The 27114-nt window shown below is 34.3% G+C and overlaps 1 protein-coding gene across 4 annotated transcripts in view; it reads right to left on the bottom strand.

The window, feature by feature from the left end:
- Positions 1-2349: 2349 nt before the first annotated feature.
- The window catches only part of btbd11a (BTB (POZ) domain containing 11a), a 140367-nt gene continuing 115602 nt past the window's right edge, over positions 2350-27114 (bottom strand). For 3 of the 4 annotated variants that reach the window (XM_058774239.1, XM_058774242.1, XM_058774241.1), the window contains exons 4-17: positions 23873-24025; positions 22413-22578; positions 20742-20831; positions 18400-18501; positions 17656-17749; positions 14626-14761; positions 12872-13095; positions 11644-11822; positions 10214-10319; positions 9436-9538; positions 8083-8164; positions 7819-7887; positions 7329-7442; positions 2350-5098 (exon numbers count right to left, since the gene is read on the bottom strand). In XM_058774239.1, the coding sequence (XP_058630222.1) occupies positions 4877-5098; positions 7329-7442; positions 7819-7887; positions 8083-8164; positions 9436-9538; positions 10214-10319; positions 11644-11822; positions 12872-13095; positions 14626-14761; positions 17656-17749; positions 18400-18501; positions 20742-20831; positions 22413-22578; positions 23873-24025 (1840 nt within the window). In that variant the 3' untranslated portion in view covers positions 2350-4876. The remainder of the gene's footprint in view (positions 5099-7328; positions 7443-7818; positions 7888-8082; positions 8165-9435; positions 9539-10213; positions 10320-11643; positions 11823-12871; positions 13096-14625; positions 14762-17655; positions 17750-18399; positions 18502-20741; positions 20832-22412; positions 22579-23872; positions 24026-27114) is intronic. The other variant, XM_058774240.1, reaches the window with a different exon arrangement.

The following is a 27114-nucleotide window of genomic DNA, read 5'->3' as shown; positions in this document are numbered from 1 at the left end:
TTATTTCTCTCTAAACCTCTCTGTTACACACGCATACACTATCTTACACACTGACACACACACACACACACACACACACACACACACACAGACACAGTTCATTTCAGGAGTTCACAGAAGTAGTTCAGTAAATTTTCAGTCTAGATTTTCATTAAAAATATTTTGTTGGTCAATTTTTTTTTAGGCCTAATAATTAACCAAAACATGATTGTTACTTGTTCTTTTACTAGTCTTTGTATTTTTATGGCCAATTTAACAAATTCAACAATTTAACCAATATACATTTTGTATGTTCACAAATAAAATAAAGAAATTGCAATATAATGTTATATAATGTTTCTTTATTATTACATTTTAATAAGTGTTGCAACTGTCCCTGTGGACTGTTGCAACCATCCCCTGCTAGGGGTCAGTTGCAACGTTTCACTTTGTCTGTTCAAGTTTAAATTGTACATATATTATCATATGTATGCATGTAACAGCACTGTGGGTGGGTATCTGACAGATGTGGGTTTAATATATAAAGATTTTGGCTTTCCACAAAAAACTGTCTCTGAGAAACTGAAGGAAATACAAAAAGTGTTGCAACCGTCCCCACTCTCCCCTACTCCTAAATATTACTCTAGAAAAGGAGTAAATTTCACTTGAGTACAAAGTGAAATGATAAAGTGTTATACTTCCGTTCCACCACAAATCAGTAAGGCTGCTTGTGTTAGGTAAAGATGCCCTAATGAAATACTGCAGGAAAATAAATAGACTGCTTTTTAAAATGTTTTAGGTTTAAACTAGATCATTACAACTCAAAAGTTTATGTGGTGATTTAAAGTTATATTTTAAATTTGTACTGTCAACAACAAATATTATCAAGCTTTTCGAAACTTTGAATCAATTGAATCAGTTGCTTCGCAAAATTGATTCACAGTTCCGAAACGCTCGAAACACCACACACTGGAGATGCCTGCTGGTTAAAACGGTGTAAATACCACCAAAAAATAAAAAAATAAAAAAAATAAAATAAAAATCAGCCTAAACATGCATAAAAAACACCGTTTACAAACCAGTTGCAAATTGAAAGTAATCTAATAAATGCAAAAATGCAAGTTTATTTTGTTTGAGCTTGGTTAATAAAGCTAATAAGAGAATATAAACTACAACTCTTCCTTTTTATTGTACACATGTGATTAAAATACCTACAAATGTAATCTGATCTGAGATTAAAAAAAAAATAAATAAAAACATTTGACACTGGTTCATTGTTTCATATAGACATCATCGCCTTCTAGAGCTGAAACCTTTTCTAAGCTTTGCTCAAAACACCTGACGCCTGCTGGTCAAAACTGTGTAAGATCTCAGGACAAAACAGCACGTAAACAGCTTTAACACCTTAGCTTTAAAACAGCGGAAAACATCTTTTAGAGAGAGAGAGAGAAAAAAAAAACACATTGCATTGCCTTAAATATAAAATGCAATAAATCATCAAATAACATCAAATATCAAGTCTGTATGTGTTCTTTTATTAGCTATTTGCAGGGTTTTGCTTGTTTTATGAAGAGTTTGTCGAAATATAAATGATGTTTTAATGACATGTAGTGGAGTAAAAGGCAAATTTAGCCTTCTTGAAACTTACAAGAAATTGACAAGAGACATTTTATTTGGAGCATACACTGTTGAAAAGTTTTTAAAGTTTAAAAGTTTTTAAAGTTTTTGCTAACTTGTCTCGGGACTTCAAATGTGTGAATCAGAAGGAGACATCCAAAATGTGTGCTTCTGGGGGTCCAGGACCAGTTAAACACACAGTGGGCAATCAATCAAAACAAATATCAGGTGTAGGTTGTATTGATCAACAAGTTTAATCTCATGTTCAGATCAAAATAAAACGCAAAGCTTGATTAAACTTGCTGAATTTAATTATTATTACCTTCCAATAAAATTAGAGATTTGATTCTGTCGTTTAAATCCAAATGGTTCTGATTCCAGCAAATTCATGCTAATATTATAATTAGACTTTTCTTTCACAGGCCTATAATGAATTTAAAATGTAACACAGAACTAGATTTAGAATACAGAAACTCCTTTGTTTAACTAATAAACGGATGTATAATAAATTCTCCAGTAGGTGGTGCCATTTAGCAAGTTTAATTATTTCTTTTCTTTTTTGATTCCATTTAATTAAAATCTGGAAACTCATGAACATTACATAACATGACCATTTTCTGACACAATTCCATTTTATGTATTTAACCTGTAAACTCAAGAATAACCTATTTTTATCCTTTCAAAACGGCTTACCAATCTACCAACCGTGTTGAGGAAACGTATACAAGGTAATCAATCAATCAAGACTCGACAGTTTATCACAGAAATTTAATGACGACCCAACACAGTGGTCAATCGTGGTCATTTCTATTGACTGTACACAAATGCATGTCATTGAACAAAATGTACTGTAGCACAAGTGTGTCGTTCTTGTTTTTTCGATTGTTAAACTCAACCACATCCCTTATATTTACACCATGTTCTATAGATATTTCTCTATATATCTTTTGTACAATGTACAATGTTTCAATCAGGTGAAATAATAATAGCAAACAAATTCCGTTAGACTCTGATCCAGCCAAAGCATGCAGGTTTTTGTCGAATAGACATGTCAAAAGGTGTGCATTAGTGGAAAGTTAAAGCATGTTGAACAGCCTTGAAGCAGAAAAAGCTGAAGCCAAGAAATACAGAGCAAGTCTCTTTTTTTTATGTGAGGAGGTGTACAGCTTTTACAAACACTTCATGACATTGGCCTCTGCTTTACATTTGGCTACATGGAGAAGCATCCATGCTAAGCACAAGTAATAGGCCAGACGAGAAAACTAACCTTGCATGGACATATTTGTGCCAAGTATTGCTTTTACAAATCCAGTTTTGCGAACACAAATGGTGGGGTTTACTAAAGACATTGCAAATAAGCAGGTCCGATCTTTTAAAATTACATGAAGATGATTTATCCGTGTCAGTTTTTGTGTTAGCTTATCAAAGCAATGGCATTTTGCAAATGCGAGGACATAGATACAGTTACATTATGACTTATTATCTCTGTTACACAAAATAGCAGACAGGGATTTCACAATAAATGTACTTTGTAAGAAAATAAAGTAACTATGCTAAGTTTCTTTAAAATAAATGTATCTTCACAGTTTTAAATTATTTGCATCATGATATTGTTATTCCATAGTCAGCTACATATCAATAAACTATGTATTTCAATGGGTAAATTTAGTAATAATCCAACCTTTCATGTTACATGAGGATGTTCATAACCAAGTTATTCCATTGCCGTACATGAAATAGAAATTATACAACACATCTCTAATCAAAACAGGACTCTTGGACAGCACTACCAGCATGTGTAAGATGTGCACCAATATTATCCAATATTCATATCTCATGTGTGCCAATAAATGGAGTATTTGGTTGAAATTCTAATGTCATAATCTTTGGATGAAATGCCTTATATACTTCAAAATCTGTTACTTTGGGTTCAGCCTGGCCAACAAAATCTTCTGCTGGTAACACCAGTACAGTCCAGTACAGTTTTGAACTTACCAACATCCTGAAGGGTTACAGACAAACACAGGAAAATCCGGAACATGCACACTTAAAACAGCTTGTTTTGAGCTGGCTTCACATTTTTCACATTGAACAAAAGCAGTGCAGCAGGTGAAGACCGGGAATATGTACATCGGGTCACGAAGGTTGCGACCAGTGCAATGGCATCTCTCATAACGCACGATTTGGACAGACTCGCAAGCAACAAAGACCTCAAAGGACAGTAGAGTCCTGCACAAAGGGCGTGAATCTGCATCCACAAAAAGGAAAATGAGCTTTTTTGTATTTTACAGAAGTTCCAGACAGGATCCATGCAGGTTATTTGACACAGATCGTTGGTTAAGCGACCTCAAGGCAAGGATGAACTGCTCAGTTTGAAGTGTACTAAGGACAGTGGTAGATTAGAGGGGTTTTAAATCAAATAGCTCAGAACTAATGCACTGGTGGACACAATGAACTTTCGGGGAGACGTATAAACTAAAAGCAACATGTTTAGTCTACCATTGATTGGATAATTTGTGTTGGATCAGTCTACAAATGACTGAAGGTAGCAAATCTCTATTCCTTAAAACCGCAAAGCATTAAACACAAGTGCTAGGATTTCAACAGCCGGCATATAATTGTTCAGTGACACAAATACCAAAAGTTGTAGTTGGATGTGAGTATTAAGTATACAAAACACCTCCTTTGTAAAACTCTACACCTAATGGATGTTGTTGTCCAACTCGAACACAAATGGCTGGGGAAACTTGATGGCAGCATCACCTAACTTAACATGCATTGTTTGTTTAGCGTTAAGTGTCACTTGGAGGGAATGTTACACAGATTTAAGGTTCAGAAGGCAGGCTAACAATATTACGTCAATTGGAGAGTTATATATACTTGTGTGTGTTACTAAAACTGTCCTCGGCAGGTAGCATGACAATCGTTCCCCTAAAAATGAACCCGGTCCATCTGCATGCATTGCCGAGGCAGTAATGACATCAGGAGCCACGGTTTCCCTGGGCACTAACATTGGTTGGGCGTCACAATGTTGTCAAAACAATATTTCCACAACGTAAACGTAGCCCTTGGAATGGTATGAGTTCAGCAGGCTGACGTTTCTGCAACGCTGTGGAGATGTTAGCCTGTGGAGTGAAATGCAATCTACAGTACATCCCGTCGGAGAGGTGCTGGTCATGACGGCGGTGATGTTTGAAATGTCTCCAACCGGTTGGCACACAATAATGGAGCTCTCGATGAAAGCCAGCATGGAGCGGTTGGTGTGAGTTTGGCGAAAGCGTCAGACGATGGAGCCCTTGGAAGTGGAGAGATGGATGGAGCGGATCCGCAGGGCCAGGGTTCTCTCGAGGTCGTGGAGGACGTCGTAGGACGGGCCTGGACCGGGGCTCTCCGCGGGAACCTCATACAGTAGCTGCTTAAAGTTCTCCAGCTCGATCAGGAGCACCATGTTCTTCAGGAAGTAGCCCTCGATGAAGGCTGCCAACTCCAGAGCCCCCAGGAACTGAGGATGCGTGAAACATAATGTGAGACTTAGCGTTCCCAACAGAGATTTCAGTACTATTCTTAAATTATGTTAATGCTTTGAATTTAATTTTCTTGATTAAATTGTATTTAATCCTGAATTATGAAGCCCTGCAAAGGTATCCAGTATCCTGAGGTACACAATAAAAAACCATGCAGTACTATAACGTAATGTACCTCATACAGAATGTACCTCATAATGTACCTCATACATTCACGCTTAGTTTGCGTCTGAAGGAAATGGTTAAAAATATTGGGACACACACTTATACATTTTCCTTTTTTGTCTTAATTTTTTGTAGTATATTTCTAAAGACTAAAGACAAGTAGAGCAAATTAAGCTGGTGACATTTGCACAGATTGTCAAGTAATTAATAAAGCAGGTTGCATTCTCGTTGGCGTGCTGTATTAGTCTAATTAATGTTATTAACCTCATGAATATGCAAATACGAATGTTAATCCAGGGTTTTACAAATATACAGTGTGCAATGTCCAAACCTGACTACACAGATAAAATGACTAATCCAGGGAAATGTATAAACAAGACAAAACATGGAGCAAGATAACCTAGGATTATGTTTGGCAATTGGCTAAACTGCAAAAATAATAAATGAATGAATAAATATACAATTTACACAAGTCATTTTCCCTATTCAGTCTGTGCTCTTTTTTGCATATTGTAATAATAATAATTATACATATAAATATATGTATAATATTTATTATTTTTAAATACAATTCAAATTACATCATTTAATATTATATTACTATTATTATATTTATTATTAGTAGTAATAAAAATAATAAATAAATGTATACTGCACAAAATAATAATAATGGATTAAATACAAGAATTTATTGCTTTTATTAAAAACAATAAAATAATAGATAAATATTTGTATATTATTAACCCTTGTGCAACCTTTTATTTTTTTTTTTTTTATCATTTTGCCTGTGTTATTGGCAGCTGCATAAGTTTTGGCACAGGTGTGTATTTTTATTGGAATTCTACTATTTAACCCCCATTTCCTTTAATAAATCTATTTTGCGCTAGGTACAAAAAATAGTTCTTCTCAGGACCTTTCGGACAAAAATGTCCCCATTGAAACCCATTAAAACTGCTATTTTTAATCGCAGTGCCGTTCAACTGTGAAATGATGCAATTTTTGTTAATAGGCTTTCATTCTTTTGGCAAGGCTTCAAAATGACATTTTTTACTATTTTTTACCAGATGGTGCCATTTTTTTCAGGTTTGGCCTATAAAGCAAATACTCACTTTATTCCTGTTTTCTGCTTCTGCATATTATAGAGCCAATTGGATAAATAATGCAGCTATAATTGTGTGGGTGTGTTGGTATGGATGTCAGGGTGTGGTTTGTATGTGTGTCATAAAAAATATGTGTGTGCGTGTGTGTGTTCTTGTAATATTTGAGAGAGAGAAACTCTACTGCAAATCACAAATTCAACCACTGTGTGCACCAGCAGAGTTTTGCTGGCATCTAATGGGGAAAATGTGGTACTGCGCCCAAACAAAATCTTACTGAAAGCTCATTTTTTGAGATATCAACCTCAAATTTGGAAAACAACTTGTTTAGAGTTCAACATGTTTCATAAAATATATATTTTATATAAAATCTTGTTCATAAATCATTTTCATAAACTTAAACCTGTATAACTTTTTTTTTGGTTACACTTTTTAAACATTTTTTGTTTTTACTTCAACAATAATCTGCAATGGGTCTTCTTTAAAATGAGACCAAACTTAAGTCTGTGCTCCCAAGCTTTAAATTTTTATGACCGTTTCTTGACATGGACATTTTTGTCCACGATGGACCTATGTGTAACTTTTTTTTATTGATGCACAAGGGTTAATATAATTCAAATTATATAAGATTATTAATAAAAAGAAAGAATACATAAATGTATAATGCACAAAATAAATAATTATTCATATTATTGTATCATTAGTGTAAATGATTAAATACAAGGTTTTATTGCTTTTATTAAAAAGAATAAGCTAATAGATAAATATAGATATAAATAATAATGATATTAATATACAAATAATAATAATTATTATATAATAAAAGAAAGAAAGAGAAAGAAAGAAATGAGAGTATACTGCACAAAATAAATAAATAAATAAATGATTGAATAGGAAGTGTGAAAATTCTAATAGATAATAGTCGTAAATGAATGGTTCAGAGTACCTTGGCATGTTTGTAAATGTCCACACAGGTGTCAGTTGTGATGTTCTTGGAGCAGATGATTTCACAGTGTCTTTGGAGAGCTTCAAGTTGGAAGAACTTGGCTGCAGACAGGAGCTTTGAAGCAGAGGGACCAACAATGAGCCAAACTCATCAAGCTTTCAGGTTTATCACAAGCAAGAGCAATCACTTAATTCAATTTAAAATACATAAGCATTTATCACAATTTCTGCTGCAGTTATACGTGCTAGAGAGCCTCCATCTGGTAAAGATGGAGACAAATGAGCGATGATATATTCGTATATTTTTCTGAAGTGTTTTCCATGAGAAATCTTCCCCATGTTATCAGACCGTAACTCATTCATTCATCACATTCAACATCCTCTCAAGTCATCAGTCATTAAGTCATCATTAGTCTGTGGGTGGGGAAAAATGGTTTAGGGTAGGAGGAATTATGATCATAAAAGAGGAAAGAGAAGGGAATATTTAATACCTCCATCACTTCAGTGTTCCTGATGTGCAGTGACTCAGTGCCGCCACAGTAGAGGTACTGCATTACCAGCTGAAACACAACAAAACCTTCTCAAACTTCTGAGAAACATTTCCAGACAGATGAGCTAAGCACTAGTCACAAATGCACAGGCACATTTTGTCATTAAGCTGAATTGTGCTGACAGAGGTAGGAATTAGGCTAGCGTCGTTTGACTGTAATACCGACACGAGTTTGAGTGGGATTTATGAGTCAGTAGATTCCAACCTGAAAAATGTTGTACTTGACATGACTGATCTCGATGCACGTGTTCTCAGCCGCTGGTCTGTTAGAGAGCAGAGACTTAAACCTGGAGGTCAGAAAGACGTAAAAACAAACATTAGAAGCTGTATTATTACTAAATCAAGTATTCATAGAGCTCAGTAAAGATATAATATGTAAGATATGTAGTTATTCTGAAAACCATGCAGTGGTGCATGAGTTCTAGAGCGGTCGATGAGCAGGCTGTGATGTTACTGCGTGATAATGAACTCATGAATATGAATGAGCTCATTCTGACATTACCCTCCTAGGCCATCCAGTTACTTTGCGTGAATTCATTTTCTTGTAGACCTTGCAGATTTGAAAAGGTCTTATGTCTGCTCAGACATTTTTAAATGAAATTTTATTATTTAAATGTTATCTTGAGATAGAGTAGAGCCTATTTACAATAGATAGATAGATAGATAGATGATAGTATGATTTCAATTAAATTAATAATTTCTAAAGATATATATTCAGATAGATAGATAGATAGATAGATATAGATAGATATAATTTAAATTATATATATAATAAATATATAAATATTCTTTCCCTCTCTCTCTCTCTTTATATATAATTTAAATATTAACTGAAATTATTTTGAGATGGCAATTTTACATCTAGATAGATAGATAGACAGATAGATAGATAGATAGTATGATTTAAATAAAATTAATAATTTCTAAAGTTAGATATTCAGATAGATAGATATAATTTAAATTATATATATATATATATATATATATATATATGCTTTCCTCTCTTTCTCTTTATATATAATTTAAATATTAACTGAAATTATTTTGAGATGGCAATTTTACATCTAGATAGATAGATAGATAGATATGTGTTGATTTAAATTAAATTTATAATTTCTAATAATAATCTTGAGATGGCAAAATTGTCAGATATCATAATAGATAATGTAAATAATAATAAATGTAAATTTAATCTGGCTATACACACACACAAACACACACACACACACACACACACACACACACACACGTCACATACATATGCATATAAAACTGATTTTTATATCGGTCATATAATTTTTTATATAATCTGTCAATATTTCTTTACATAAAAATAAAGTTCACTTCCTTGTGATTTGTGAGAATTTTGTTCCATTCAATTCATGAGCACAAATGCTGCTGTTTGAAATAATATCAGGAGCTAAAACTACTGTGAACTATAGTTTAAAATAAAAAAGTGCCTCTAATGTGGGCCAACTAATTTGAAATCTGTGCTAAAAGTGACTCCCATGTTCTGGCACCCCTGCTGTGTAATCAACTCCACAATATGAAGACATACCTTGGTGAGGCAGTGAAGAGCAGCACTTTATGGGCATAAAAGGGCTTTCCGTCCACCAGAAACGTCACGTCAGACATCTCTTTATTATTGAGAAAGTGTGGATCTGTAGGAAGCAACAAATCAAAAGATGAAGTCCCCATGTCGGAGATGCAGTATTACACAACAGAGATTACACAAGCTTCTTCATTATTCAGTAACACCATGTCTTGCGTTTGACAGGCTGTCATCAACACATTACAAGAAAGAGCATGAAATATGTCTGTTTTATAATTGCAATAGCTTAACCAAAATATAGATGGCACTAGTGTTCCTCCAAAACTTCAATTTGAACAAAATTAAATATTCTTTAATTGTATTTTCGTGTCTCCTGAGAGAAACTGTCTGAAAAGTGTCCTTGTGTGCTCTAAAACTGTAGTTTGAATGGATTTAACAAGTGAACTTCATCAATTCATTCAGATAAATTGAATCCTTGTGCAGCACGAGCTAATTTGGCCTTTTATGTTGAACTGAATTGAATAGATAGCTCTGGTCGTCTCTATTTTTCATTATCGGCGCAAGAATAGACCAAATTACTGGCCATATTGTGTCTAAAAAGTAAGTTATGCTATTTAACTTGCTTATAAAACTGTTGTGCACAAGCAGTTTTGCTGATGTACTGAATTGCGGCTCTTGCTTGTTTGATATTATTCAATTATTGATATTGTAAGTAGAGGCAGGGCAGAGCTGGAGTTGCTTTTGAAGATGAACTGAACAGGGGGGCTGCAACTGCAATACTCACCCAAACGAGACGTTTGCTTCTTTTTGATCTCGGTGAGTTTGGGGATTGGGAAAGGCCCGTAGCATTGGGTAAAGATGACTGACAGCTGCTGGCTGATCACTTCGTTCTGTAGAGCACACAAACACACACGCTGTAGTTAGACCTTGATTTCTGTTTTCTAAAAGTAAAACGCATCCAGGCCTACGGTAGTACTAACACGGCACTTATTATGAGCTCTGTAATTAGAGGATTTATCATGCTAATTACTGAGAAAGCTGGAACTGGTGTGGCTGACGTTGATTGCTTGTTTGCTCAGAGTCAGGGACTGACACGCAGTGATAACAATAATGCAGAGACTTACGAGGGACATTAAATTCTGAAGTGCCGCGAAATAATTTAAAATGGTAATATGACAATGAAACTATGCCGTAATATCAGACAGAATAAAACACACGCTGCTAAGCCAAAAGCCTCAATCAGTAAATAAGATACAAATTGAATGTTTTAAATGACATTCGTGTACAATTTACATTAAAAAATTACTTAAAATAGTTATTTTAACTTAAAATATTTGAAAACATTAGCTGGGGTAGAAGAAAGTATTATAATATATTTCTTTAATGTAAATTATGAACAAATGTAATGCAATTTAATACATAGATTTTGCCTAGTGTGTAATTCTGTGGCACTATGAAACATGTTTGAGTGGGATCTGTTTAAAATAAAATAAAATAAGTTGAAAAACTTGCCTTTGCTACATTAAATTAAGTACCAAAATTACTAAAATTAAAACTGAAATAAAATAAAGCTTAATAGAAACATGTTTGGGTGAGACTGTCTTTTTTTTTTTTTTTTACAAAACAAAACAAAAAATAAAAATAAATAAATAAATAAATATTAGTTGAAAACTTAAACTACAATTAGAAAAGTTGTCTTTGCTACATTAAATTAAGTACCAATATTACTAAAACTAAAACTGAAATAAAATAAAGCTAAATAGAAACATGTTTGGGTGAGACTGTGTTTTTTTATAAAATAAAATAAAATAAAATAAAATATTAGTTGGAAAAACGTAAACTACAATTAGAAAAGTTGCCTTTGCTACATGAAATTAAGTACCAAAAGTACTAAAACTAGATCTGAAATAAAATAAAGCTAAACAGAAATATTTAAAAGATAATAAAACATCACACAAGAACATAACTAAAATGAAAACTGAAAATATAAAAATAAAAGCTAATTCTAAACATTATTAAATACTATAACTGTATATAAATAATACTAAAATAAAACTAATGTTAGACACGTGGGGTGTAGTGGCTTCATATTTAAAACAGAAACAAACAGGAATTGCAGAGGTGACTAAAACTCTAAATGTCTCCTGATATGATCAGGAAGTAAAATAAAAGACTGAAACTGGCTCAGACTGTAATAAAGCCCTGAGAATGGACCTTGCTGGCTCGAAGGATCTGAAACATGAGTGGCAGTCCGTGCGTGATGAGTTCCTCCGTGTACTCGTCTTCTTTAATGCAGCTGAAGTCCTTCAGCAGGCCTTGGATCAGCGGCCGCCGCTGCTGCACAAAGCACGTTCGGAGGGACTCCAGCCACGTGTGCAGGGTCCAGGGCACACCTGTATATGGAATCAAAGAATCAGTTTATGTATGTGACACTGCAGAATCGATCTGTCCACAAAATACAGAGCCTGTCCCATCCATCAATCTGTTAATCTTCTGTAAGGAGAACATGTGTTGCATATTGCAACTACACTAAAAGTCTAGGGTTGGTATGATTTTTTTCATGTTTTTGAAAGAACACAGTATAAAAAGATTCAGTAACAGTAATGTTGTGGAAAAACAACTGCAATTTAAAACAACTGTTTTCTATTTTAAAAAGTCATTTATTCCTGTGATGACAAAAATGACACAGTGTCACATGATCCTTTAGAAATCATTCTAATATGCTGATTTACTGCTTATTTCTTATTGATATCAATCTTGAAAACAGTTGTGCTGCTTAATATTTTTGTGAAAATGCACAAATATTTAAAAAAAAATATATTTTTCAAAAATTCTTTTTTCTATGATTCTTTGATAAATAAAAAGTTCAAAAATCAGCATTTATTTGAAACAGAAACCTTTTGTAACATTATAAATGCCTTTACTGTAACATTATATACTGCATCTTTGCAGAATAAAAGTATTAATTTCTTTCAGAAGAAAAACATCTTACTAACCCCAAACTTTTGAATGGTAGTGTAAATGGTGTTAGTAGATAAATATGGCGTAGTGATACTGGTGCATAGTGATTTCTTCAAAGAAAACAAAGCAAAATAAACGATAGATACTCAAGTCTTGCTGGCTACTAAGGGCCTCAAACATCTTTCAAAGAGTGTCTTTCAAAGATTTGATGCCACTAACCTGGTAAACTTTGGCAAGTGATTAGTTCAGCCTCAGAAATGTGTCATCATGAGTATTAATCACAATGGACTGATAAAGAATGGGCTTTGTGCGCTTATGCAGGAAGTTGCATAAGCCCGTAATATTGGAAATTTCAACTAGTGCTTGTCATTTGTATGTGCAATATGCATCAGATGGCATCTGAGGCTGAGACTAATCGCTGCATGACAGAAGTGAGCCAGGCAGTTGATGTCTGTGGTAATCGTGCAGTGTTTTTACTAACCCAGGCTGCGGATGTCTATGGTAATGTCCACATGGCCGTGCTCGGCACTGTGGTACATGGCCTCGCGGAGGGCCCTTAGTTTGGCCTTGCCTGTCCGGAGGGTAGCTTCGTTCTGTGGCGCTCTCCTCTCTACGGTCTCGGAGCCCTCGGCTAGGATCTCCTCCAGAGACAGCACGTCCCCCTTGTCCTTTTCCACCTGGGACAGAAGCTTCCGGAACACGTTCCTGCAGGAGCAAGTGCATGTAACAAACTCACTCAGGTATTCATACTCATTAAAAGAATAGTTCACTCACAAATGCACCACCGTGTAAAGGTTTGAAATGTTTATTTTTATTATTATTTTTTTCAAATAACACTTTTATTCAGCAAGGATGCATTAAATTGTCATAAGTGACAGTACAACCAATTAAAATGTTACAAAAGATTTACATTTCAAATAAATGCTGTTCTTTTGAACTTTCTATTCATCAAAAACTCCTGAAAAGGTTTTTACATTTTTGACAAAACATTTAAGCATATTAATATTTGTAATATTTAAAAAAATCTATTAAAATGTTTCAACATAATAACAAATGTTTCTTCAGCAAAATTATTAGCATATTAAAATGATTTCTGAAGGATTGTGCCAATAAAAACTAATGACTAAAAATTCAGCTTCAGAATAAATTACAACACACAAATAAAACACATTTTAAAATATATTAAAATAGAAAATAGTTACTTTAAATTGCAATAATAATTTACAATATTATTATTATTACTATATTTTTGATCAAATGAATGCAGCCTCAGTGAGCATTAGAGACTTAGAAAAAAATGTTTTCCCAAACTTTTGAACGGTTGTGTAAGTTCAGAATGACAGTGAGTAAATAACAATTACAATTTTTGTGTATTACCTCCTTAAGAAGAGTTTAACTCTGAATGTTGTTGTTTTTAAAAAGCAAAAACAGTCATAATCTGACTGTTTCAGACAAAGCCATTTTTATAATCAGTGGATTGATGAGAACAAAGGGTTCTATGAAACATCTACGAAATACCTTGAGCGCTTCTTTGTTTATGACTTCCATTTATCAATGCATTCCAACGTGTTTTTCTTCTCCGCTTTGCCGCATTTTCTCAGGATTGTATGTCTTTGTAAACTCACATACCTTCATAAAAGTAGCAGAGCTCTGCAACTGATCTAATATGCATAAACAACCAATCATTGCGGCATGCACCACTGCAAACATCTCTAGGACTTGAAAGCCAAAGACATCCAGTTCTGGCTCAGACCTCGCTACGCGTCCCATTCTGACGCCCTTTATAACGGATTGCCTTAATTCCGCAGAGGTGGTTGAGTTGGCCGTCGAACACGCTGGATTCTCATTCAGACATATGCAGTGTGAATTTCAATGAGCTTCCATTATGCAGCTCTGGCCATAGGTGAGAGTGAATGAATGAGCACGCAGTCATCCATACAGTTCACCAGCAATGGAGAGTGATGGGATTGGAGTTATGGTAGTAAATTACACACGATTTTGCGGCCAAATACACCAGCTCAGCTTTTATGCGTGCCAATAATAACACATCAGGGGTTCAGATCTGATAGACTGAGTTTCCGCAGTCAGAATGATGCATAAGGACATGGAAATAATGATATGTGGTGACAAATGTGTCAATGAGCTAATGAAAGCTCGGTTCCCTGTTGTGCTGGTGGTGAATGTGCTGTCAGTTTATACACTTCATATGCTGTGGAGTCATTGGGTGTGCGTTACCTGTGTCCATGTGATGCTGCCAGGCTGTACGAGTTCATTTCACCCAGCGGACCAGAGGAAATGCCATTACGGTAGGTGGTGCCAATCAAAGGGTCTGCTCCTCTTTCCAAAAGCAGACTGACCAGCTCAAAGTTGCCTGTTAAAATGCAAGACAATATATATTAAGTTGGGTTTAAGATGGTTTTATTCAAAGCAATGTAGTTAGACACCTACTGTGCTATTAAGATCAGTAGAGACACACTGCTGTTTACAACTAGTGGCATATGTAAGTAAATTAAAAAAAAGAAAGAAAAGAAAACATAAATGCAGTGTAAAGAAAAATAGGTGTGAAAAAATTTATTAGTCAAAAATAATCATGTAATCAATAATCAATAAATAAATAAAGTGGGAAAGAATGTTCATTTATATAGTCAATTACATTTTGATAGTGCAAAAATGTTAAATAAATAAATAAAACTGTGGAAAAAAGTGTTATTTTAGCAAATCATGTTAATAAATAATAAAGAAATAAAGTGTTATTTGTCAATCCCGTGTTTATAGTAAAAATTTAAAGTGTGAAAATCTCAGCAAATCAGACTCCTGTCAATAAATTAAAAATAAACAAAACAAAATAAAAGAAAGAAAGAAAGAAAGAAAGTGTGAAAAATTCTGTTATTTTAGTCAAACACGTTGATAGTGTAAATTGTTTTTTAAAAAAGTGTGAAATTCAGTTATTTTAGCAAACCATAGTCATGTCAATAAATCAAAAATAAATAAAACAAAATTAATAAAACTAACTATATAAATTAGGTGTGAAAACAATCTTCATCATGTCAATCATAATCATGTCAAGAAATTAATAAAAATAAAGTAATTATAAATTAATGAATGAAGTGTGAAAAATTCTGTTATAGTCAATCACGTGATCATAGTGTGTCTAAAAAATATTTTATTCAATCATAACCATGTCATTCAACTAATAAAAATTAAATAAATTGTGAAAGTGTGAAACATGTATTTTAGTCAGTCATGTAACCCTTTGTTTGGCCAGTTTTCCAACACATTGGGTTAGAAAAGATTTGTATAATTTATTTATTTTCTTTTGTTTAGTGTAATAAGGGAATGGATAATGTAGATTTTGTTATTTTGGCTTAATTGGCTCCTTAAGCTACAATTTTCTCAATCGAAATCAGATACAGCATTCATTTAAAAGAAAAATTCCTTCATAAATTTTCTGTTATGGTTTGACCTTATTAATGTACACATTTTACTAGCAAATGAATCCAGAGAATCAAACCCACGATGTTGATGTTGCGAGTGCTTGTTTTTCCAGTTAAGCCACAGGAAAAAGTATTTATCAGTCAGACCGTCTAGCAACCCGTCCCCAGATTGATTTGCTATTGTAAATTGGCAGGCTGTCCTGTGCACATCCACATCGAGTAATGAGGGGAAAGTGTTTCTACATTAGAAGGAAAACCCGAACGCTTAACAGTGGGGGTAATTGACCCAGCATACAGCAAATGGGGCGTAATCAATGAGGCCTGATGAGTTCTGGATCCGATGAGGCTCAAACAATCCCATCCGCAGCCATTTCTGTTGGGTCACAGGGGAACACAGGCATACGGTTAAACCTGTTTCTAGACATTTCGGCTCAATCCGTTTGGCTTGTGCTCCTTCATTCTCCTCTGCAGGAGATGATACAATTTTTGTGTACCCCATCTGTTTTTATCACCAAGAAGGTGTCCATTACCAGCTGACTGAAACCCGAATTACCCAAGTCTTCAAGAGTTTGTTCGCTAAGTGGGGCAGACAGGTAATTTTCGGCATTATGCTGGAATCCACTCGGCAAATGTAAATGAATATCACTCAGGTCAATTCATATTCATAGGACTGCCACAGCCAGGATTATGAAATCTCATTTGGCGCTGGTTTCTATACATCATTCCACCATGTGGACTTGTCACATTCACACTGTGGATGTAAAAAAAAAAAAGAAAAAAAGCTGCTGTCGCTAAGGCTCATTAGCAAGTTTGCAAAGGGCTCTTGAGAGCGATGCAGCCCCATCAGTCTCTGAATAATACTATTACGGTTCTGGAACCAACTCTGGGGCACAAAAGTATAATGTCTTCGGTTTGTCAGCTCACAGTCTACAAGGACCATTTTACCGAAATTAGAAGCACAAAAGGAACAGAATGTAACCATTTAAAAACTGGAAGTATCATACAAAATCATCTAAAGCAAGTTCATCTAATGCACAAAAAACGTATTCACTCATTATGTCGTCAAAGATTTCACTCACATGGAGTCTCCATAATGTAAATGTAAACGTCACTAGTGCTGAACTCTCAAAAGTGCCTTCCCCCCCCATAAAGATAAATCTTATCATAAAGATAATTTACAGTGGTCCTATAAAGTGTTTGTACTCTTAGGTCATAGCTTGATGTCACTGCATTAGATATAAAACCATAAATATCAACCAAGTGACATTTAAGTCAAAGTCAAAAAAATATATATTGTAAAAAATTTAAAAAACTTTAAGCAAAAAAGTGTGAAAAATGCTGTCATAATCATGTCCATAAATCAATCAAAATAAATAAAATAAAACTAAATAAAAAATAAATAAAGTGTGAACTTTTTGTTATTTAAGTAAATTGTTTACACTGTGTAAAAATGTATAAAACAGGGCAAAACAGTTTTTTTTTTTTGATTTTAGCAAATCAGTCTTGTCAATAAATTAATAAAAATAAGCATAAAATAAATTAAATGTGAAAATTGTTATTTTAGTCTACCATAATCATGTCAATAAATCAAATTAATGAAGTGTGAAAAATTCAGTTACAGTTAATCGTGTTAGTGTAAACTAGATGGGAACTGACTTTAAATAGTACATCCAATAAAATACCTTACTATTTTCTTAGTCTTATTATTTAGCTCTATGTTTGCAGATACCACTTGGTTTGACATTTTGCTATTTAATCAATTAAATTCGCACATTTTCTTTGTGGTTTCAGTGTCCGAACACATTTTGGGGTCACTGAGATTTTGTGGTACCTGCCGCAGATGCCAACTGTAGAGGCGTCTCTGTGTAGTTCTCTGCGCCATCTTGAATCGCTCCCTCCACATTTGCTCGGGCATCCAGCAGAAGCTGCTCAATAATGTGAAAAGTACAATCATTATAAAACACATTTCAAAGAATTTAACTTCAGTATCACCAAGACATCGGTAAATATAAATGCTGTAATTGCATTAAATTAGCCTGCTCTTTTCATCGCCTAGGCCACCTCCAACTAGCAAACATTTTTATGGTAATCTGGTAATAATTTATTTCACTCTTGATGCTTTAAGTGCACGGTTTTGATCTGTTTGTCTGGTTCAAAAAAGAAAATGGGAAATTATTCCTTTTTTTTTAAATCTCCTACTGTGGTGGATGTGTGCTTCTGGGAAATTAAGCATCCCAAGAAATATCACCTTGCCTTTCCATTTTCTTGGAGAAGCTAAATAAGTGGGCCTTAGTAGGTCATTGGATTTGCCACTTGTAGTATTTACAGTCAAAGTAAGACTTTATTCCACTTTTGGGGTAAGAATAGAGTGCACAGTCAATAAACTGGACTCATTCTTCCTATACCTGATACCAATCTACCAATCTAAGTTCATCTGAACCAGGGCAGCACCATCCAGCCCAAAACTAACATCAAACTGTTTCTTTGTGCCATTATTATTATGATGGTGGCATCATAATAATAACTGAGGAAAGTGCAAAGGTGGAAGGCATCAAATCATTGACAGCGCCACTACCTGCACGACAGGGACGTGTCCGTGTAACACGGCGAATGTGAGTGGAGTCCCCTGCCTGGTGTCAGGATAAACTGAGGGGTGCTTGTGTAGTGAGCTGGGCACCTGGGAATCATATAGGTGAAGTTCAGGGAGAGAAAAATTCAGCCATCATATACCAGCACACTGAGCTCCAATTGCGGAATTGCAGGAGTACGAGCAAGAAAAAAAGGGGAAGGAATGAGTGAATGAGTGAGCGGAAAGTTGGAAAGTTCTTCCGCCGTCTGGCTGTTGTGTTAATTCAAGCGAAGAGAAGAAGAAAGAGCCAGTGCTCGTTTTGTTCTCCAAACCCCTTCTTTCCATCCAGCCCACGTTAATCTAGAGTTTACTGGCGTTCGCTCTTCTTTGGACAACTCCTACACGCCCTCCTCGCTTTACTCAAAATCTTGACCATGGTTTAGGATCTAGTTCACGGTTTTCATAGCGATAACGCGAAGACTGCAGGAAGAATAATTGGCAGCGAGTTCAAACGCTAGAGGTGTAAGTGAGAAGTGACTCATGTACAAAGCACCAAAAAAGAAGGCTTGCCTGGCTTTAACGCTTACAGCTGCACTGCATGCAAAACTCAGCTCTTCTGTAATCAGTGGTAAATTATGCAGGCATCTGTTCATGTCTAAGCAAACATGACCTTTTGGAACCCATTGATTCAGGTTAAACAATTGTTTGCACAACGAAACGTTAGGCAAATAACTGCACATCTGCCCACTTACTAATACTTTTCTTGAGCTTAAAGCAATTTGTAAAACAAGGTAATACCACTGCATATGCATTTGGTGCTTTGCCCAAGTCAACAACTCCATATAAAAACGAGAAAGACGACAAAAGGTAAAAGAGCACAAAATCACATGACATATACAGGAGTGAATTTCACAAAAAACAGTCAAGAACATAAGGTTTTTTATATACATTTTGTAAATAATATATAAATTATTTTTTATTACATTTTGCATGAGTAGATATAAGACTACTATAAAATTATTGTATTGCATTTTTCTCCGAAATTGTCATTAGTGTAATGTGAAATATTAATATGGAATTATTAGCCCTTGTAAAAAAGTTATACATTTAATTATTTCATACTAAGTATAGTTTACATCTATTAACATATTTACTGACATATCGCTCGAAACTTGCTTATATAAAAATTGTAAGTCAACTTTATTTGGAGTACTACTTTTTTCTTAATATTAAGCCTTAATATGTGTTTTCATATCACTATTGATGAGGATTGTATGATCTTTGAATAATATTGGTCTTTAAATGCAAGATATTTAAAGTGTACCTAAAGTTTACTTGCAATAGTTCCTTTAGCACAATCAATATACTTCAGTTTATCTTTAGTTGGAATTCAGCATTACTAAGTACAAAATTAACTGTTCCAATTTAGCAGACTAAATACATAAATATGTAAATGTATTTGTAGTATACTTAGCACAAAATAAATGTATTTCAAATAGATTTTTTATTGTTATTTTTCACTAGGGAAAGTACACAGTATTTATTCATTGTGGTGGTATTTTTTATGTTGCCTTTAATATATGCTGATTTTAATCATTTTCTTAATTACCGTAATAGAGTTCAAAATAAACTAAATTACAGTAATTAGAATCATCATTAAGAATAGTGAGAATTCTCATCCAGGCATGTTATAGTAATCAGAAAACATGCTTAATTGTCATGAAAATAATGTCACGATGCAAAAAAAAAGTAATGAGATAAAACAGGCTTCATTATCTTTACGCAATATATAATTTTGTACGGTAAAATAAGACTTGGACACATTCTTGATTGGTTTTGGGAGATTCACCCCTGAGGCAAATACATGAAACATGTTACTTTAAATATAAATGAATGATTTTCACACTAGCATGACTGAGTAAATGCTGTTTTAGCCAGCTGAACCAGTTTTAATCCACTTTTATTATCATGTTTCATGTTTTCAACCACAGTGCTTCACAATCAGTGTATCTACTTTAGGCAATCATTGCATTTTCCCACATTTTTATATAAATAGTATTAAAAATAGGACATTTGTACGAATACATTCATTGCATTGGAAATCAATAGCATATTGCATTTGCTTGTAATCTCATGAAATATTCATGAGATCCATGAGAACCTAAGTAGACACACCTGCATACACATGATACGACCACTATTTAATTCTACACAAGCTCATGCAAACAGCATCGGGAAGATGGTAGAGAGATTAGTTAGTTAGTTTTTTTAGAGACAGCTTAGTTAGATTCATAGAGACAGAGCAACAACACGCTACAAGGCAAAAATGTCCACCAATAAATACTGACCTCACTGTTGATATCTGCTCCAGCGTCCAGCAGCATTTGCACCATGGCCTCGTCCCCACGGACGCACGCGTACATGAGAGGGGTCATGCCCTAAAAAGCAACCAAAAACACTTATCACCTACAGTACATATGAGTCCTGTTACTGCAGCACTAGTTAAGGGCTATTGAGCAAAAAGTCAGAAAATAACAGTTTCTTAAAACCCTAAAGTGTCTATTTAAATGAACTGAGTGGAACACTAATCTTTATGGATGATGCTCAATTAATGCACTTTAAACAGAAAACAATTCACACTCTAGGCCATCAAATCTGCAGCTGCTTTAGTGAAACACAAACATAAGCATCAGTGCATGAAAGCACAAAGTCAGCAATTAGCTTAGAGCGTTTAACATCTTTGGACAACATTAATACCTTTTCAGAGTTATGTTTTGATACTACATTATATTTATATACTGTTTAAAAAAGTAATAAGGCTCGTGATCCTCTACGTTATGGCGATTTTACCACAGGGAAAGGGGTTTCACAGCCTGCTTCATGTTGTGCCTAAAAACTCACTATAAACACTTTATTCTATGACTAACTCAAGAGCGTGCAGCTCTGCAAACATATTTCACCACAAAGAAGGAGATTCATTTGTCAGTTGAGACGCATTTTCCCTCAAGGCTCCTCTTGAAATAACGAGTACCATATTTGCCAGCGTGATTTCGGAGCAACTCTTCCAGAGTAAGATGGAGTTACTCTCAATGATTCCCAGCTGGACTCCAACAATTGTCTTTGTCATCACATTCCCTGCGTTTGTCTGGTTTTGCCTGTGTGTCGCTTCAATTTTACATGTTAGTTTAATCCACTTTGTCAGCGTCGGCATGTCGCCGTCATTCTTTGCATAAACTGGCTGCTGTATGCAAGGCAGACTGTGACAATAACACGAACCCAGCGCCGGATACGGATGACACTATTTGATTCATAATACCAAGTGTCACGACTGCTATCATGTTAGATGCTTCCTACACAGATCGGCTCAGATTTGAAGCATTTTTCCTTATTTAAAGGTCATGCAACTCTTTATTTATTTTCTTAGCCTCTAAATGTCTTTGTGGGTCATCTTTCTTCACACATATAATATTATAAGAAACCCACTAGGGCATTTTTCTTCTTCAAATGACATGCTGCAGTAATGTCACTGATGTTCAAGTATTTAATGGTTTGAGGCAGATACCATACAGACGAAGGAGCAAACAATGGAAGGCAGATGTGAGAAAAGTCACAGTTTACATTGGCATTTACATCAGGGAGTAATTACAGTGCAAGTGCTGACTAATACAAATGCATGTGTGATTATTTCATGACAATTATTTTGTGGAGCTGCTCATAATTACACTCTGTTATTATGTTGTTGGTGTTGTAATTAATTCTATTCAATTTAAAATGACTAACATGGCTACCATATCATAAAGTGTTAGTGTATGAACAAAAGGTGCTGTACAAACAGAACTGAAAAGAACCTGTAAGATCTTTCATCAAAATGCCAGCTTGAAGGACAACAATTTTAAGACAGTAATCTTAATCTAAAAAAAAATTAATCAACTCGGTAAGATAAAAATCTAGTAAAGTCAGGCCTGAATGTCACACAAATGTGGGATTATATGTGTGTGTGTAAATATATCAGTGCCCACCTGTTCACTCATACTGTTAATGCCATCTGGCCCGAGCAGGTTGACTGCTTGCTTGACCAGGTCAGTTCGTCCGCAGTTGAGCATCCGGAACCCCAGGTCCTGCAGGAATTTCGCTTCTGTGGATGCAGCGTCCAGTTTCCGTGTGGCACAGAAGCAGTCGTCTGCTCTGTTGAATAAAAGGACAGTCCAGACCCCAGTTACACATATCCAAACAAGAAATACTACTTTTTATTTGTTTTTCATTTAGTTGGTAATTTAATTATTACTATTATTTTTTTTATTTTATAACAACAGATCTGTCATATTCTGCCACACTAATTAGATACAGCGTAATGCTGGTAATTAGGTATGTTTTTATATATATTTTATATATTTCTAAGAGTTTCCAGAGTTCAAATTTTCTTCTAAAATGAGCATTTTTATCAGGCTCCTATATTTATGTTCAGTTATTTCACTATAATTGCAAAGAAAAAGGACCTACACATTGCCATTAGAGTAAAATTACTGAACATAAACATAGGAGCCTGATAAAAATGCTCATTTTAGATGAAAACTTCAGACGGTACTTAGAGGCTTTTGCACATATGTGTGTGAGGGTGTATGTACACCTACATATAATTTATATTTAATAAATATAAATATAAAATAAATTATATACATATGTCATTTATATAAATTTGTAATTGACAGTACATTACATTCACATAGAACATTACATCATATAAATACTGTACTATTTGTAATATTTTAAATTATAAATATAAAAATTATTTATATTATTGGTTACATATGAATTATATACACATGAAATGTATATTAATAATACTTGAAATCTTTGTTATATATTTTATATATAATATTGTATATATAATAAAAAGTAAAAATACAATATATATTATTTATATTACACACATATGTATATATATGTATAAACCAAATGTATAAAAATATTATAAATAAACATTACAAAATCATTTATTTACACAATAATATATTATTTTTGGTCTTTAACTTTTTTCAATACAATATTATTTCCTTAACAAAAACTAAAAACTAAAGGCTCAAAAATAAAAATAGAAAATAAACTAAAATTAGTATAGCCAGCTTTCACTTCGAAAGATTGTTGCCATAGAAAAATAAACATTTTCCTGACATGAAATGTTGTTTGTTTGCCAAGACATCCCGCATCTGCGAAGGTAACAGCATGCTCCAGAAAATAACTATGACCATGTAAAAAGCCATTTGCATAGCACTTCAGAGCCTGTCACTAGGAAACGAATACCACACAGGAAGTTAAAGACACTTAATTCATAAGGGATGCAGTATGAGTACATAGTGTGTGTGTGTGTACTGTCCTTCAGCGAATGACTAACTGTTAATTAAGGCATTCTACGAGCATAGTGTGCATGCCGCCTGTGTGTTTGTGCATATATGGAAGTGAGGTTGCATCCCAAACATACTTCAGCTGCCGCGGCTCACAGTCCACCCCAGGTAACAGCAGTCGGGCCGCCTGTCGAACATCGTCGCTGTCCACAGAGAAGCTTCGGCGGTGCTCTGTGTGCGCCACAGCCACCCGGATCCACTCCATCAACGGAGGCAACACCAGAAACGGCCTGCAGAGACAGGAGAGAGAAATATTTATCCAAAAATATACATTAAGTTTTGTTTTCATAATTTATTTTTGAAAACACAAACTTCAATTCTAGCATTTAAGCACTAAGCCTTCAAATCAAAGGTTTTTAAGATCATAAGAAACAAATTCAGTCCAATGTATTCAAACCTTTGTCTGTTAGCATGTCTGTTTCTTCTAATCACCTTTGCGATTTCCGATTTGAATGGACACATCTGTTTGCGCGCAGCTTTAGGATACTTTAGAAGTAGTCATAAGCTCTCTGGTGGGATTACAGTTGCTACTAATTACCAATGCTAAACTGCATCTAATTAGAGCGGTGGAATATAAAAGACCTATTGCATCCTGACAAGTTTTCAGTCAAAAAAAGAAAGTTGGAGATTCAAGCTGCTCATTACCAAGAAAACAGATAAACAGATGAATCTGAATGCAAAAATATCATAAAAATAGCTGCAAAAGTGCGCCAACCACTAGTTTTACATGTATAAGTTTCAAAACTATTCTTTACAGGGCAAAGTTCGAGGAATATGAGGAAGTTGACTAAACTGCAGTGAGTCAGGATGAATATGACCATGAAAGTCTTTGTATGTTGAATATTTTGCTTCAAGCATTTCCGATCAGCATATCCAGAATTATTGCACTGCAGTTTAACCGAGTTTACAGTCTTGCAGGGTTGTTGTGGATCAACATGCTAATAATGCCAACAGCTAAATAACATGACAATATGAGAAGCATACACAGTTGTGTGAAATGGGCTCGGTTTATGGCTTTCAAGTTTAAAAAACAACAACAATGACTTCACAGCTTTTGTCCGCCTACACTTGTTTTTGTGTCAAACTTATTGCACACACTCCTCTGTGTGAAAAAGCATGCAGTTTGTGGGACAAATCGTAATTTCCAATTTAGAGAAAAAACATATTTGAGTTGTCAGTGCACACACTTGGACGTACTGTAAATAAAAGGAGCAGGCATTTGACCCTAGAAATATGCCTTTCCAAAGCCTGTTCAAGGAAATAAAGCCGTCAAGCTTCATCTTGAACCCTCTATCTTCATCTAATTGTGCTTCCTGTGACCTGCGTCTAACAGCTAGCTTTGCACAATCCATACTCTTCCTCCCCGGACACCTACCCACCGCAAGAAAGCCTGCCAGGAATCCGAGCTCCGCCAAAACAAACCGCAAACCCTTCTCTGTTTCTCTTCTGCCTGAATAATGTGCTTCTCCACTCCCCTCCCTTCGAAGAAATGTTTGGAGGAAAAGGACGTGGTTCTCATTCCTGTCTGGAGTTTGAAAGTGAAGCCACATCTGGCTGGAAAATGAAGACCTTTTTTGTTGCACTGTAGATTTTTACTTTTTATTGAGTAGAGGAAGGGAGTTGCCCTATCAAGGGTCTCCTGAAAAACGTTAAAGTCTTCATAAACATTTTGCTAAGACAAATTCCACTAATTTATGGAAATAATCTGCCTGTCATGGTACTCTAAACTAAGAAGAAATACAATAAAAAGATCACGTCAAACATCTCAGCAGACATCCCACATTACAAGAACAAACCAGACCAGAAAGAAAAAGACCCCATGAATGAGTATATTTGTGAATATACCTTTATAGTTATTATATTGTACAATCACAATATTTATAGTAGTTTTATATTATATTTATATGATATAATATTTATTATATCTAATATATTTTTATTAAATATGATTATCATTATTTATTAGAATATTAACAATTAACTATTTATATGTATAAAATTTTACCTATATTATATTAAGATATTATTTTCCAATAAGTTATTAAAAGACCATACATACATACACCAAAATCATAATATTCATAATAGTTTAATATATTTGTATTATTATATAACATTTAAGTCAAGTCAAGTCAAGTTGAGCTTTATTGTCATTCCGCTACATGCGGGGGCATACAGTGGAACCAAATGTCGTGCCTCAAAGGACCACGGTGCTACATAAATACAGGCATACAGCAATGAAGTAAAACAATATAAACCTATACACAACTATCCTACTGATAGATTTTGACTATAAATATACATTTTTTTTACCTATACATAAACTAAAAAATACAAACTATACAAACTATACGAGTGCTTCAGATAAATACTGTACATGTGCAAAGAGAAACATAGTGAGTCAGCAGCTGGCTGGGGAACAGTGCAGGATGATTTGTAGTGCATGAGCATGTAAACATACGTATATTACTGAGTCTTTTTGTGGGATCTGTATACACACAGCAGTGTATGTGGAAAGTGACTAGTGCGCATAGAGGAGGAGAGTGTGGTTTGTACAGGCCCACTCACCTGCGTGTAATTTTTAATTTAAAAATTAAATCTTAAATAATATTACATATTATTATAACTAATTCTAATTATACTTACATGTAAAATGTATTAGTTTCAAACATTTTTATTAGTTTATTAGTTTTAACATTTTTTATTCAAATGTATGCATTAGTTTTTAATAAGACAGTTTTGTAAAAAAAAATTATTAAATATTATTATTTAAATACTAAAAGTTATTCAGTTATAGTTATTCATCAATATTTAGTTATTTAGTATTTATATTATATTATATTTAGTATTTGTAATATATTATATATATATATATATATATAAATAACTGATAGCAAATAACTAAAATAAAAACTAAAAATTATATTTAAAAAGTTAAAAGGTAGATATTGATAATCTCAAAATAATTAAATATTGCTACCACACATAAACATAATCAGTTTGAGAACGATTCCTTCCTTTAAAAAAAAACAAAAAAAAAAACTGTCTTTAAGATAGGAAAATTGTTTCTAGGAAATAAGTTTCCTAGATCTTTCAGTGCATTTCATGTTGGAAACTATGCGGTACAGTGTGTGGACCAAAACAGGCTAAAAATTACAGTGTGGATAAGAGTGTTCACCTGCCCCTGGTGTATTTTCCCTCCACAGCAGGAAAGTTAAAAGGTTGATGAAATGTCACTGAGCACATCAACAAAAGTCCACTCGACTGAAGTCTGAAATCTAAAGCCACAACCCTGAACCTCTCCAGACGCTCCTTCACT

This window comes from Onychostoma macrolepis, chromosome 04 (genome assembly GCF_012432095.1).
Source record: "Onychostoma macrolepis isolate SWU-2019 chromosome 04, ASM1243209v1, whole genome shotgun sequence".
Classification (NCBI taxonomy): domain Eukaryota; kingdom Metazoa; phylum Chordata; class Actinopteri; order Cypriniformes; family Cyprinidae; genus Onychostoma; species Onychostoma macrolepis.
Note: the sequence above shows the minus strand (reverse complement) of the source record. Positions and strands in the feature narration are given on the sequence as shown.